Here is a 15,497-nt window from a genome sequence, read left to right on the forward strand (position 1 = left end):
CCGAGTGATTCCATTCAGGCTAGAGGATGCCACAGCCCTTTTTCAGAAACTAGTGAACCAAGTAGTTACCACTGTTCCTAACTGTGTGGTTTACCTGGATGCTTTGCTGGGAAACAGTGACACTTGGAAGGACCACTTGGAACAACTGGGAAACACTGTTTGGAAGGTTGCAGTCAGCTGATTTGGTGTATTCCGATGGAGTTTACGATTACAACCTGATCACTTAAAGATTATCCATATTGTGGGCAAAAATAATGTTATTGCAGATGTTTTATCGAGACTGTAACTTTGTTTTGAGTTATCTGAATGAAAAGGTACAGAGCAGAATTGTATTAACTAAAGGTAAAGAGTGAATGGGGATGAGTGTGAAAATGTGTTTCAAAATGTTTTCATCTGTTTATTTTTTTTTACACTTTGTAATGAAACGCATTTAAAAATGGCGTTTCATTCCACCAAGGATGGAGGTGTTACGAAAATGCCTCTGTTTTGTTAAATAAATTTTTTGAGGATTCATTTCTGAAAGATTGAAGAAATGTTAAACTTTGGGTTTTTTTTTTTAAAAGGGGATCACGTAAAGGGCACTTGACTTTATAAAAACAGGCCCTGGAAATTTTTTTTTTTTTAAAAAAGGGGCACTGAGAGGTCTTGAGGAAAACAAGCCTTTCCAGGAAACCACCTGACTTCCAGTTCAATAAATAAGAGAACTGAAGAAGTTATTTACAAAGACATGACAGATTCAAGTTCAAAGGTTGACCCCCTGTTGTCGGTTTCGCTTTTGAATTGTTTTGAGTTAGGGTTGAACTGTATAAAAAGGGAGAGAACTTCAAGGAGAGAGAACTTCCAAGGAAGGGAAGACCACAACCCAGCTCAGCTTTGCAGCACTTCTCTAAAAGACCCTGAGAAGTCCATTGTGTCAATTCATCTCGTTTCCTGTCTTTGAAAAAAAGCCTGTCAAGTTAATTCTCAACGCCACCTGAAAAAAACTGTTCGAAAAGATCTCAGTGACCCATCCTCATGTACTCGGAGTCCAGATTGTCTGCCAGTTTTGGAACTTATCTCATCAGCTGTTTTCTTCAAGGATGAGCAAGTATTCAACCTGTGTTTTTTGCCCTAAAAACAAAGATCCTTTATTTTTCCAGTTAACGTGTGTGGGGGGAGAGTTCTTTCTTCTTCTTTTGGGCCTCCTTATCTCGAGAGACAATGGATACGCGCCTGGAGGTGGTCAGTGATTTGTGAAGCAGCGCCTGGAGTGGCTATAAAGGCCAATTCTGGAGTGACAGGCTCTTCCACAGGTGCTGCAGAGAAATTTGTTTGTTGGGGCTGTTGCACAGTTGGCTCTCCCCTTGTGCCTCTGTCTTTTTTCCTGCCAACTACTAAGTCTCTTCGACTCGCCACAATTTAGCCCCGTCTTTATGGCTGCCCGCCAGCTCTGGCGAATGCTGGCAACTGACTCCCACGACTTGTGATCAATGTCACACGATTTCATGTCACGTTTGCAGACGTCTTTATAACGGAGACATGGACGGCCGGTGGGTCTGATACCAGTGGCGAGCTCGCTGTACAATGTGTCTTTGGGGATCCTGCCATCTTCCATGCGGCTCACATGGCCAAGCCATCTCAAGCGCCGCTGACTCAGTAGTGTGTATAAGCTGGGGGTGTTGGCCGCTTCAAGGACTTCTGTGTTGGAGATATAGTCCTGCCACCTGATGCCAAGTATTCTCCGAAGGCAGCGAAGATGGAATGAATTGAGACGTCGATCTTGGCTGGCATACGTTGTCCAGGCCTCGCTGCCGTAGAGCAAGGTACTGAGGACACTGAGGGGGGAGAGTGAGGCTAAGGTAAAAAGTGAACTTTTATATTTCAATCCGTATTTATGCTTCACATCATTACTGCTGAAGATTGTTTTGTAATAAACTGATAATTTTGTTGTTTTATTAAAGAAACCTGGTTGGTGTGGGTTTTATTCTGGGATATCAGTAAGTGGGAAAAAATTTAAATATATGTTGTGACCCATGGAGAAGTGGAACTAGAATAAACAATGCACTCCTCCTGCCGCGTTCGTAACAGGTGATTACATCCTTAGTCACTAAGGCAAGACACATCTCAAACCAGCTTCAAAGGATATTGGGGAGGGATGATCCCATTATTGTTGTCCATGCTGGGACCAACAACATGGAGAAAAGTAGGCAAAATATCCTGTTTTAAGAGTAACAGGCTAAATTAAAGAAGAGGGTTTTAATCTCTGGATTATTACCTAAACTATGTGTAGGGAAAAGCAGATTAGGGAGGTGAACATGTGGCTGATGGAGTGACCTGGGAAAGAGAGGGGTACTATTTCATGGGACACAGGCACCAGTACTGGGGCAGGAAGGAACTGTACTGTTGGGACAGGCTCCACCTGAACTGGGCTGAAACCAAGGTCTTAGTAGAAAGGATACCATTTTCCATATCTTTTCTACAGATGTCATAACTTGGTATAATTTAGCTCCCAGTCCTGGCCATCTTGCAGTTATATCTCATAATGGCTACCATGTTTATACCCTCCAAGTTGAATTGGCACCTGCAATTTCATCAATTTGTTCCTTATACGCTGTACATTTGTATACAGGATGCTTATTTGGGCCACACATCCTAACCCGTCTTTCAGCTCTAAAGTCTTACTCAGGTGTTCCTTATTTCTTTCTCCTGGTTTAATTACGCCACATCTTTTAGTTTTCCTAAAGCACCATTTGACCAACTACTCTCTTCCCTTTCATTTGTTTTTAAACCATTATTTATGCTATCTTTTCCACCTGAGCCCTCCCCACCACTTACTAGCTTGAAGTCCTTATGACCACCCTATTTATCCTAATTATTGAATTCCCTACAACTACCATGCTTTGCTTCTCCTACTCATGCTTTTGGACAGCTTCCTGCCTCGAGGTGCTACGGTCTCAATTTGGCTGTCCTTCGATCAGTCTTTATCCTTATCCTTACAGTTGTTAAGTACATCATACCTGTTGGAAAGGATCAGTTTCTGTGCTTCCACATGGTAAATACACCAAAATACTGAAGGAGGTTGGGGAGGAGATAGCAACTGTACCAACCATCAGGTTGATCATCATTTTGGAAACAGTTTGTGCAAAAGGACTGCAGAATAACAAACATTACATCTCTGCTCAAGAAAGGGGAAAGACAAGATGGAAAATTATCAGTCTGCTTTACCTTAGTTGTATGTAAGCTACTGAAGATAAAATTAGTAGAACGATAGTATTTCACAGGTTATTTAGCCAGCATGGATCTGTAACAGGCCGGTGTTGCTTAATGCAAATGTTTTTGTTTATGAAAACCAGCCGGTAGTTTGAGTACAATAGATTTTCAGAAGATATTTGAGACAGTGCAGCTGGAGATAGGTTAGAAAAATTCAGACACATCATATAAGACTCAGCCTGAAGGTGTGCCTTTGAGACCTGACCTTCAAGTTCTCCTGTTTAGTTTACATAACTGGTTTAGATATAGGTACAAAAGGAATGATGGTAAACTTTACATGCCTCAAACTGGAAAACATGGCACACAGAGGAAGAATGCAAGACAGACAATTTAAGAGAGTTGTCAAGATAGGTGGCAGATGCAATTCAATATGAAGTTGCACAAGAGGAGTGAAAGGAAGCATTCCAAAATGGTAAGAGCAACAGAGTGGAGGAAGAATTTTTTAGAAAGGAGAACACATGTAGGTAGGAAAGGTGATCAAAAAGACAGTGGTTTTATATATGATCATTTAATATATTAAAAAAGGATCATATTTAGAGTAATGCATCAGATCTAGGCACCCAATTCTCATTAGAATGATACCAGAACAAAGCGTTATTATTAAAAAAGGTTTGAAAAACTGGATCCTTTTCACTGGAAAAGAGAAAATTAAATAGATTATAATAGGTTTTGAGATGAATAATGAATAGTTTTCACCAGTTCACAAATCATTTAGAAAAACATACCAAAGAATGAAGTATTAAGTTAGAATAATTTTTTTTCCCGAGGGTTGTTAAAACTTGGACTGCTTTATTACACCCAGTTTTGGTCCTTCATATGGTGGGTGATATTGGAAAAGGTTCAGAGGAAAGCTACAAGAATGATGGCTCTAATGAAAGGTCATCAACCTGAAACAGTAACTGTTTCTTTCTCCACAGATGTTACTAGACCTCGTGAGTATTTCCAGCATTAGCAATAGTTTGCTTCTCTACAAGAACGATTACTAGCTTAACAGAACCTTAGAAAGGCTTAAAAACCAGCATCTACTTTCTCTAAAGCAGACTTAGAGGACAGATAACATTTGCATGGTCAAGGTGGTCACCTGTACTGGTTTTGATCACCTGAGGGGTATTTTCCAGAGGTTCCCCCCACTGGGATTTTTTTTCTTCTCTCCCATGAGATTACATGGTTGTGGGGGGTGGGGTAGGAAGCATCTAGTCATGATGTTTCAGTTATCGTGTGTGTAGGCAGGCTTGATGGACCAGCTGATCATCTTCTGCCCATCATTTTTGGATCTTCATATTACAAGTAGTTACTGAGACATTTGGGTAACATTTGAAAAATATACAAAGATACAGGAAGAAGTAGGGAAATGGGAATAGACTAAATAGCTTAAACTATAGCCAACACCAGTATGGACATTCGGTCAAATGACCACCCCGTGTTTTGTAATCCCCACTCATGAGGACAAACTTCAATTATCGATATCCCATCAGGTGCAGAACAGTCAGACCATGCAGAAACTTACCGTTCAATGTTAGCATTCTCATCTCCAATTCAGACAGTTAGGTTAAGCACCACTCCAGAGACTGAATAAAAAAAACTTAGGTGTTCACTCCATTGCAGTGCTGAGGAAATGCTATTCATCTTTTTGGATGAGAACACAGAAGAACCATGGCACTATTTGAAGATCAGGCGAATTCTCCCAGTGTCAGGTTAGCGTTCATACCTGAATTATCTGGTCATTTATCTCATTGTTGTGTGTGGGATCTTACTACTGGACAACCTCATTGGCTGAAAAATATTTTGGGCTATCCTAAGGTTGTGAGTTTCATGACTTATTTTTCCCAAATTTGTCATGGAAATTTTGGAGCTCAATATGGAAACTTGGAAGCATTGCGAACTGTGAGGAGGATAGCGTAGAACTTCAAAAGGACAGACAAGTTGGTGGAATGGGTGGACAGGTGGCAGATGAAGTTCAATGCGGAGAAATTAGGAGAGATTCATTTTGGTAGGAAGAACATGGACAGACAATACAAAATAATGGGTACAATTCTAAAGAAGTGCAGGAGCAGAAGGACCTGGGTGTATATGTACATAAAAGTCATTGAAGGTGGCAGGACAGGTTGAGACTGGTTAATTGGTTTGATAAGGTTCCCCATGGTAGGCTGATGGAGAAAGTGAAGTCACATGGGATCCAGGGTGTACTAGCTAGATGGATAAAGAACTGGCTGGGCAACAGGAGACAGAGTAGCAGTGGAAGGGAGTTTCTCAAAATGGAGACGTGTGACCAGTGGTGTTCCACAGGGATCCGTGCTGGGACCACTGTTGTTTGTGATATACATAAATGATTTGGAGGAAAGTATAGGTGGTCTGATTAGCAAGTTTGCAGACGACACTAAGATTGGTAGAGTAGCAGATAGTGAAGGGGACTGTCAGAGAATACAGCAGAATATAGATAGATTGGAGAGTTGGGCATAGAAATGGCAGATGGAGTTCAATCAGGGTAAATGCGAGGTGATGCATTTTGGAAGATCCAATTCAAGAGTGAACTATACAGTAAATGGAAAAGTCCTGGGAAAAATTGATGTACAGAGAGATTTGGGTGTTCAGGTCCATTGTTCCCTGAAGGTGGCAACGCAGGTAAATAGAGTGGTCAAGGCGGCATGCTTTCCTTCACGGATGGGGTATTGAGTCATGTTACAGTTGTATAAGACTTTGGTTCGGCCACATTTGGAATACTGTGTGCAGTTCTGGTCGCCACATTATCAAAAGGATGTGGATGCTTTGGAGAGGGTGCGGAGGAGGTTCACCAGGATGTTGCCTGGTATGGAGGGCGCTAGCTATGAAGAGAGGTTGAGTAGATTAGGATTATTTTCATTAGAAAGACGGAGGTTGAGGGGGGACCTGATTGAGGTGTACAAAATCATGAGAGGTATAGACAGGGTGGATAGCAAGAAGCTTTTTCCCCCCCAGAGTGGGGGATTCAAATACTAGGAGTCACGAGTTCAAAGTGAGAGGGCAAAAGTTTAGGGGGGATATGCGTGGAAAGTTCTTTACGCAGAGGGTGGTGGGTGCCTGGAACGCGTTGCCAGCTGAGGTGGTAGATGCGAACACGATAGCGTCTTTTAAGATGTATCTAGACAGATACATGAATGGGCAGGAAGCAAAGAGATACAGACCCTTAGAAAATAGGCGACATGTTTAGGTAGAGGATCTGGATCGGTGCAGGCTTGGAGGGCCGAAGGGCCTGTTCCTGTGCTGTAATTTTCTTTGTTCTTTGTAATAAAGCATACAGTATCCAGGGTTTTATTAACAGGGGCATAGAGTACAAGAACTTGTACAATACACTATTTCGCCAGCAGCCAGTTCTGGGCACCACACTTTAGGAAAGTTGTGAATTCACTGGAGAGAGTGCAGAAAAGATTCATGAGAATGGTTGCAGGGATGAGGAACTTCAGTTACGAAGGTAGATTGGAGAAGTTAGGACTGTTTTCCGTGTAGAAAAGGAGACTGAGAGGAGATTTGATAGAGGTATTCAAAATCATGAGGGGTCTGGACAGAGTAGATAAGGAGAAACTGTTCCCACTTGTGAAAAGATCAAGAAGAGGGCACAGATTTAAAGCAATTGGTAAAAGCAAAAGTGACATGAGGAAAAACATTTTCATGCAGCAAGTGGTTAAGGTCTAGAATGCACTGCCTGAAAGTGGTGGAGGCAGGTTCAATTGAAGCATTCAAAAAAGGGAATTTGACTGTTATATGAAAAAGGAATAATGTGCAGGGTTACAGGGAGAAGGCAGGGGAATGGCACTAAGTGAATTGCTCATTCGGAGAGCCGGTGCAGACATGATTGGCCAAACGGTCTCCTTCTGCACTGTAACAATTCTGTGATTTCAAGCATCTGAAAAAACAGTTGGCATTCTCTCAATTCACAATGTTATAATGAACCCTTATAAGACACCGTAAGCTAACAGATAAAATTAAAGAAACTCTCAGTTGGGACACCTGAAACCAGGTTTTGATCTGGTTACCCTTTCTAATCCAAATTTTATTTGCACAGCCTATGCACAGATTGAAGTACAACCAGTTACAATCTAATTTTGCACCGTTACTGTGCAAATTGATTACATGCAGACCTGTACCCACCTCTGATCTCATGCGTTTCGCTCGTCGTGCTGGTATGCTCATTTCGGAGGATTGCACTGACTGTCTCTGAACAATATCATGTGGCTTGTACTCTTGGTCTTTCTCATCGTTGATCAGACTTGGCTTCTGGACACACTGAAAATAAAGTTGTCAGTCTTGATGCAAATTGAAAACTACTGCAGCACTTTCCAGCATGTAACTTAACAGAAGTCTTGATTTCTACTTTTTTTTTTAATATATAAAATTCATTGAGGATGTGGGCATCCCTAGTTGCCCTGTTCTTGAAACTGCTTGATATAGCTGAGTGGCATGCCAGATAACTTCACAGTCAGTTAGTATGTAACTGGAGTCAATTAGGTCAGATCAGGTAAGGACAGCAGGCTGCCTTCCCTAAAATATATTAACCAAGTTGGGTTTTTAATGACAATTCTAACAGCTTCAATGGACACTTTGATAGCTTTCTCTTTCCAGATTAAAAAAAAAAAAAAAAATATATATATATATATATGTATAAAAATAGTGGGATTTGAACTCATTTTCTACATTATTGGTCTAGGCCAGTAGTTCTGAAAAGTTTTCATTCACAGACCACTTAGGTGGGCCAAAAGATGCCGCAGACCACCTACCAGTCCTACCCCAGCTGCATTCGCTTGCCACTGCAACAAAACTCTTCAGAATTAATGGGAAGAATAGGTGAGCTGATGTCTGGTTCCAAGCTGGAGAACTTCAGTCTCATGTCAGGCTCCACATTCAACTAGTTTTGTTTTCAGTCCCACAAGTGGTGAAAATCCGATCTCAGTTATATGTTATAACAGTAACATAAATCTTGCTTATAAAACTACATTGCTGCTCACTCTTATGACGGGTGATGCCGCACATGCGGGAGCCAGTCTGGTTGTGAGTTATCATGCCAGTGGTGGGGATGAGGGTTCGGGCCAGTTCTCGTATATAGCCTCAGCCGCAACGTTGCAAGACTTGCATTTTGGACATGCCCATGGACACCAGTGGTCTACGGACCACAGGTCTAGGCCTCTGGTCATTAATTCTATAACATAACCGCTACACTACAGTGGTTGAGGTACTAAGGAAGAGATTAAAATGTTTAAGTGAGAAGGGTTGAAAAGACTTCAATAATCCATTACAAAAACAAGTGCACAAAGCATGGGGCCTCTGCTAAAACTGGCCACGTGAGACTTTTGCCTATTTGGCCTGGATGAAATTTCCTGTTCATTTAGATCATTTAAAAAAAGTTTTAATTTGTTCTTGGCATTTGGGATGTCAGCACGGCTGGCAATTGACTATGCCTAACTGCCCTTGAGCAGGTGGTGCTGGTGGTAAGCCGTCTTCTGGAACTACTGCAATTCACGTGATGTAGGTAGACCCACAGCACTCTTTTCTGTAGCAGTTTGATACAACCGAGTGGCTTGCTAGGCAATTTCAGAGACTACATTGTTAACTACATTGCTGAGAGTCTAGTCACGTGTAGCCCAGACTGTGTAAGGATGACAGATTTCCTCCACTAAAGAACATTAATGAACCAGATGAGGTTTTACAACAATTAAGTAGTTTCATGATTAGTGAAACTAGCATGTTATTCCACATTTATTAAATTTAAAGTCCCCCAGCTACCATTGGGGGGGTGGGAGGAATTTGAACTTATGGCTCCAGAGCATTAAAATAAAAGCAAAAATACTGCAGATGCTGGAATTCTGAAATAAAAACAGAAAGTGCTGGAAATACTCAGCAGGTCAGGCAGCATCTATGGAGACAGAAGCAACGTTAATGTTTCAGGTCTGTGACCTTTCATCAAAGCCCAGTTGCATTTGATGAACATCAACTCTGTTTCTCTCGCTATTTAAGCAAGCCCATATATGTTTATTATAAAAAAAAGTGAAAAAAATTAATTTGTCTACATATGGAATATATATACTGCACTATTTCCAGTTCCATGTTCTTAGAACTTACTACTCTTCCCCATCCCCCAACCCATCAACTTTCTGCAGTTTTAATCTGCTTTGGACAATCCTTTGTCATCTCCCTCACTGCTCTGTGCCCCTTCAGACCCTCCTACACCCTGTAGCGCTTACTTGTACATTACTGAAGTACTAGTTAGAGTAGGGCTCAAAGTTAATCCACAAGTTAAATTTTATGGCTGTGGGGTCAAATATTGTGCAGGGCAGAGATCACATTTCCTTTAGTAAGCACCACTTTCAGCATAGAGTGCAGGGACTTCTACTGAGTCAACTGCTAGAATACCTGAACAGAAACATGATGGAAATACACAGCATATCCAAAAGAATCAAAAAGAGAATGCCAAATTAATGTTTCGGGTGCAAACTTTCTTCAGAACTGGTAGAAGGCAGGCAAGAGAGTGCTAGGTGTAAAACTAAAAAAAAGTTTATCTAGTCTCCTTCTCAACAGGTTCTGGCTCTTGCTCTTTTTAAGTGGCCAGTGTTTCGACACACCAAGGTCCCTCTGTCCCTACTCCATTTTAAAATCTGAGCATTTAAAAGTGCATTTAATTGCCCCAATACCAAATATATCATTTAATATTTTTCTACACGTGTATCTGCACCCAACTGCTCATCCTTCTACATTGCGCACTTGTAGACTTTCACAATCCTCTATTTGCTATATCCAGAATTTGGTGTCAGATATCAGTAGTATTCGCCCAATTTGAGTACCATATCTCTTACATATATTAGAAAACAGGAGTGTCCAACACACATCCCTGGAGAAAACTTGCATCTTTCTAGTCTGAAACACCCTCATACCAGCACCAGTTTTCCCCTTCAATCATTTCTCTTTCCCATGACTATTGTCCTCTTAATTCCTTCTCATTACTTTCCCCATTAATCTCCTAGGTAGTACCTTGTCAAATGATTTCCAACTACTTAAAGTAGTTAGGTGGGTTAACCTTTTAGAAAACTGCACTAACCAGCCACATTTAACTAACCTTTCTCCATGTGTTATTTCCTACAACAGAAAATTGCCTATGGCATACTCAATGATGGAGGCTTTGTAATAGTATTATACTGAATGGCATTAACTGGGCCACTGACAACATAAGAGGCCCTAGGATCTGAGAGCAATGAGAAGTAAACCCCAAGTGTGGCAATGTTGGGATAGGGCCTCAAAAGTCTAGCAGTACTTAGAGTGGCAGGCCCAGGGATATGGAATCACCAGAAAAGTGATTGTGGTTTATGAAGGGCATTGGGTAGGAGCTTACAGGTTTGGGGGAGAGCATTGCTAACAGATCCAGAAACAGTAGAAATGCAGCCACGCCTCCAGTATTATTGGACTGAAGTCGAATAGAGGCTAACAGTAACAAGGGCCTTCCTGGCTCTGAGTGCACCAAGGATAGGTTTTAGGCAACACCAACATCTGACAGCATTTGTGGGGGGAGAAAGGGAGGTTAGCATCAGACAGCACTGGAAATGCTATCAAGGTCCTATAAATTTGGAAGGAGGGGAATTGGAACTCCGAACAGAATCCTGGGGTCCATAGGAATTGGGAGGTTGTATTTTTTTTGTGGGGGGGGGGGGGGGGGGGGCGCGCGGGGCGTGTGTGTGTCAGCATTTGGAGTATTTCAGCAGGTGCTGTGGACTGGCAGCTTGGGGGGGGGGGGGGGGGGGGGGGAAAGAGAAAGAGAGATGAGGGTGGGGGAAGGTGAAGAGGAGGAGTTTTAATGTCTTTTATAAAGGGTGCCCCAAAGCAACATTCCAAATGTTGCCTAACCTTCACTGTCTATAAATGTACTACAATTTTACACGCGTAACATATTTTAAAATGTTTCTAATTGTCAATGGCACTGCAATCACAAGTGCTGCCCATCCTCAGAACCACCCAAACTGCATGCTGGGAAATTCTGAAAATTGTATGAGCAGAATGCATACATAGTTGATAACTTGCAATATTAGGACAAAGCTAAATATATCCATTTAAAGCTCATGCTTGAGAGACTAGGTGAGGTCTTGAAATAAAGCATTAAAATGAAGAAAATTCAATGGGTACAATTTAAATCATGTTATGAAAAGTGCAGCTTCCCTCATCTTTTAAAATTGCAGTTGTAATGATGGCAAAACTGTCAGTGCTCGCTGTCATTGTGTACAACTGACAGCAATTCCTCACATCTGCACATGGGCAGTTAAACATGGCAATTCGGATGCTGCTGTCAGGGATACCCTGCTTAACAGGGTGTGCTGTTGCAGCCTTCGCAGATGTAAACAGAGAAATCAGTAATTTATACGCACTATTCTTACAAAAAACATCATTGATTTAGTTTTAAAACTGCATACCGAGAACAGTATTTAATAGGAGGCGACGGGGGTCTCGCCAGTTGGCTGAAGAGCCAGCAAGAGCCCGTCACCTCTTTTCAGAAAGGCACGCCACATTATGTGCCCAACTAACTAGGCAGCAGTGAGCCTTCCATGGGATTAAGGGCCCTGGGGACAGAGGTCCTGCCTGCTGAGAGCTGCCGACCAGAGGCGGGCAGCTCTTTCACTCAGCAGCTTCACCGCTGAAGCAGTGGCTGCTACTGGTATTGCACCCACCTGAGGCCTAGGATCGCCGATGGACCCATGCCACAGGTGAGTGACGGCAGGTAGGGTTTTGTAGGGTGGGGAGGGGTCGGTAAAGACGCTTAGGGCCCTCCCTATCCTTTTCTAATGCAGAGTCCCTCAACCGCTCACTGAGTGCATGTGAATGAGGGACTCCTCACCCATCCATCTGGGAGACGGCAAGCAACCCGCACAGGTTTACTCGTCATGCTCCCTGCATGGGGACAGGCCCGCCTGCTGTTGGGCGGGAAGAATTCTTTAATTGGGCAGTAATGCCCACTTAAGCACTTCAATTGGCAGCAGGGCAGGAAAGTCCACTGTCCTTCCCGCCACAGACTTAACTGGGGCAGAGGCAGGAAAGTGGCAGGGTCTTCACCCGCCACCATCCTGCCTGATTAAATGCCCACCCCGCTTTCAAATCCGCCATGGGGGACAGTATTAAATCCAGCCCCAAGTCATAATTACTGAACAACCTCTCCTGCTCTGAAAGAAATTTTAAGGGTCTGGAGTATCATTCCCCCCATTCTGATTTTAAAATAATTATTCATCATATTTCAGTTTCTAGCCCCATCAACATATCCTATTCATTAGAAGGCATACAGCATGCTTGCCTTCATCGGTCGGGGCATAGAGTATAAAAATTGGCAAGTCATGCTGCAGCTGTACAGAACTTTAGTTAGGCCACACTTAGAATATTGCATGCAATTCTGGTTGCCACACCACCAGAAGGACGTGGAGGCTTTGGAGAGGGTACAGAAGAGGTTTACCAGGATGTTGCCTGGTCTGGAGGGCATTAGCTATGAGAAGAGGTTGGATAGACTCGGATTGTTTTCACCGGAAGGACGGAGGTGGAGGGGGCGACATGATAGAGGTTTACAAAGTTATAAGCGGCATGGACAGAGTGGATAGTCAGAAGCTTTATCCCAGGGTGGAAGAGTCAGTTACTAGGGGACATAGGTTTAAGGTGAGAGGGGCAAAGTTTAGAGGGGATGTGCGAGGCAAGTTCTTTACAGAGGGTGGTGAGTGCCTGGAACTTGTTGCCGGGGGAGGTGGTGGAAGCAGGTACCATAGAGACATTTAAGAGGCATCTTGACAAATACATGAATAGGATGGAAATAGAGGGATACGGACCCCAGAAGTGCAGAAGGTTTTAGTTTAGGCAGGCATCAAGATCGGCGCAGGCTTGGAGGGCCGAATGGCCTGTTCCTGTGCTGTACTGTTCTTGGATCTTTGTTCTTTCCTCCTTCATGTGTTTAGCTAGTTTCCTCTTAAATGCATCAGTTATTCACCTCAACCACTCCCTGTGGTAGTGAGTTCCATCTTTTCACCACTTTCTACACAAAGAAGTTTCTCCTGATTAGTAAATCCAACAGACAGTGACCATCTTGTCTTGATGGTCTCCCTGCAAATGTAAACCTTTTTGCTATGTCTAATCTATCAAGCCCTTTCATAATCTTAAAGGCCTCTATCAGATTCTACTGGAATCCCAATTGTATGTCCCAATCTTAATTTCACTCTGTAAAATGATTAGAAATTGACTGATAAATCAGTGCGTTTTACTTCCTGGTTTGCTGTCAGTGAGAACTCTTCAATCTGACGGATATGATGTCAATTTCATTCTAGAGCCAGCTCTACGGCATCGCAGGCAGTAAAGCTGGCTCTAGAATGACTGTCAATGTAGTATACTGTCTCCGCTGCTCACAATGTGGTCTCCTCTACATTGGGGAGACCAAATGCAGATTGAGTGACCACTTTGCGGAACACCTCCGCTTAGTCCATAAGCATAACTCAGAGTTTCCTGTTGCTGGCCATTTCAACCACCCCCCCCCCCCCCCACCCCCGGCCAAGCGCTCATGCTCACATCTCTGTCCTGGGATTGCTGCAGTGTTCCAGCGAACATCAACGCAAGGTCGAGGAACAGCACCTCATTTACCGATTAGGCACGCTATAGCCTGCAGGACTGAACACGGAGTTCAATAAGTTCAGAGCATGATGGGCCTCCCTTTTTATGCTTAGTTTTTTTTTTCCTTTTTTATTTGGTTATTTTTAGTGGTTTTTTTTTTAAGTTTGTTTAGTTTGTTTCTACTGAGCCTACCCATTGTTTTGGTTTTTTTTTAATGTTTGCGTTTGGAGTGCTTTTGTTTTACAGTCAATTCACACCCTCTCTGTACTAACGGTTTGTCTTTCAGCACACCATTAACATACCGTTTGCCTTTGTTCCATGACCTTCTGGTCAGTTATTCTCTGACCCTGTCCTTTCAACACCTTCTCCTTGGTTATCTCTTGCCCCACCCCCGCTTTACTTGCTTAAAACCTTTTACATTTCTAATATTTGCTAGTTCTGATGGTCACTGACCTGAAACGTTAACTCTGCTTCTCTCTCCACAGATGCTGCCAGATCTGCTGAGTATTTCCAGCATTTCTTGTTTTTAATTCAGATTTCCAGTATCTGCAGTATTTTGCTTTTATTTTATGGCTAGAGAATGAAACTGACATCATAGCCACAGAGCTGGTTACTTCTTTGTGGGCAGTGAGTGCCATCCTTTCCCCAATGACTGCAAAATCCAGGCTCTTATATGGGACAGAGATATGGATGGAGTGAAAATTCATAAGCAGATGAACTGGAAAGGCTGGCTATGCTTAGTGAATAAATCTCCTGGTCCAGATGGCTTGCATCCCAGGTTAAGGGAAGTTGGAGTGGAAACAGAGGAAGAGCTTGCCATAAACCTTCCAATCATTCCTAAATACAGGGGAGGTGCTAGTGGATTGGAGAGTAGCAAATATGACACCCTTATTCAAGAAAGGGTGTAACAACATTCCTAGTAACTACAGACCGCACAGTTTAACATCAGTGGTGGGCAAGGTTTCAGAAACAATAATTGGGGGTAAACACAGGCACTTGGAGAGGTTTCAGTTAATTAAGGAGAGCCAGCATGGATTGACTAATCCAACAGAATTTTTTGATGAAGGGAATGCAATGGATGTTATCTATATTGATAAAGTGCTTGACAAAAATACCACATAAAAAGGCTGGTCAACAAAATTGAGGCTCATGGAATAGGAGGATCAGTATCAGCTTTGGTACGAAAGTGCCTCTGTTTTGTTAAATATATTTTGAGGATTCATTTTTGAAAGATTGAAGAAATGTTAAACTTTGGGGTTTTCAAAAGGGGGGGGCATGTAAAGGCCACCTGACTTTGAAAAAAAATGTCCCTGGAATTTTTTTTTTAAAAAAAGGGGCACTAACAGGTCTTGAGGAAAACCAGCCTTTGTCTGAAATAGAGCTATAAAAATAAAAATCACTATTTTGCTGGTTAACCAGTATATTACTGCCTGTGCGGAGTTTGCAAGTTCTCCCTGTGTCTGCGTGGGTTTTCGCCAGGTGCTCCGGATTCCTCCCACCAAAGATTTGCAGGTTGATAGGCCATTATAAATTGCCCCTAGTATAGGTAGGTGGTAGGGGAATATAGGGACAGGTGGGGATATGGTATGAATATGGGATTAGTGTAGGTTAGTATAAATGGGTGGTTGATGGTCGGCACAAACTCGGTGGGCCGAAGGGCC

General features: G+C 42.6%; 1 protein-coding gene across 1 annotated transcript in view; it reads right to left on the reverse strand.

Moving 5' to 3' along the window:
* The window catches only part of LOC137359345 (lysine-specific demethylase 5B-like), a gene marked incomplete at its 5' end in the record, with an annotated part of 44,824 nt that overhangs the window by 12,654 nt on the left and 16,673 nt on the right, over positions 1-15,497 (reverse strand). The window contains one exon of the mRNA XM_068025365.1: positions 7,375-7,509. Within this exon, the coding sequence (XP_067881466.1) occupies positions 7,375-7,509 (135 nt within the window). The remainder of the gene's footprint in view (positions 1-7,374; positions 7,510-15,497) is intronic.

Source organism: Heterodontus francisci, unplaced genomic scaffold (assembly GCF_036365525.1).
Source record: "Heterodontus francisci isolate sHetFra1 unplaced genomic scaffold, sHetFra1.hap1 HAP1_SCAFFOLD_1802, whole genome shotgun sequence".
Classification (NCBI taxonomy): domain Eukaryota; kingdom Metazoa; phylum Chordata; class Chondrichthyes; order Heterodontiformes; family Heterodontidae; genus Heterodontus; species Heterodontus francisci.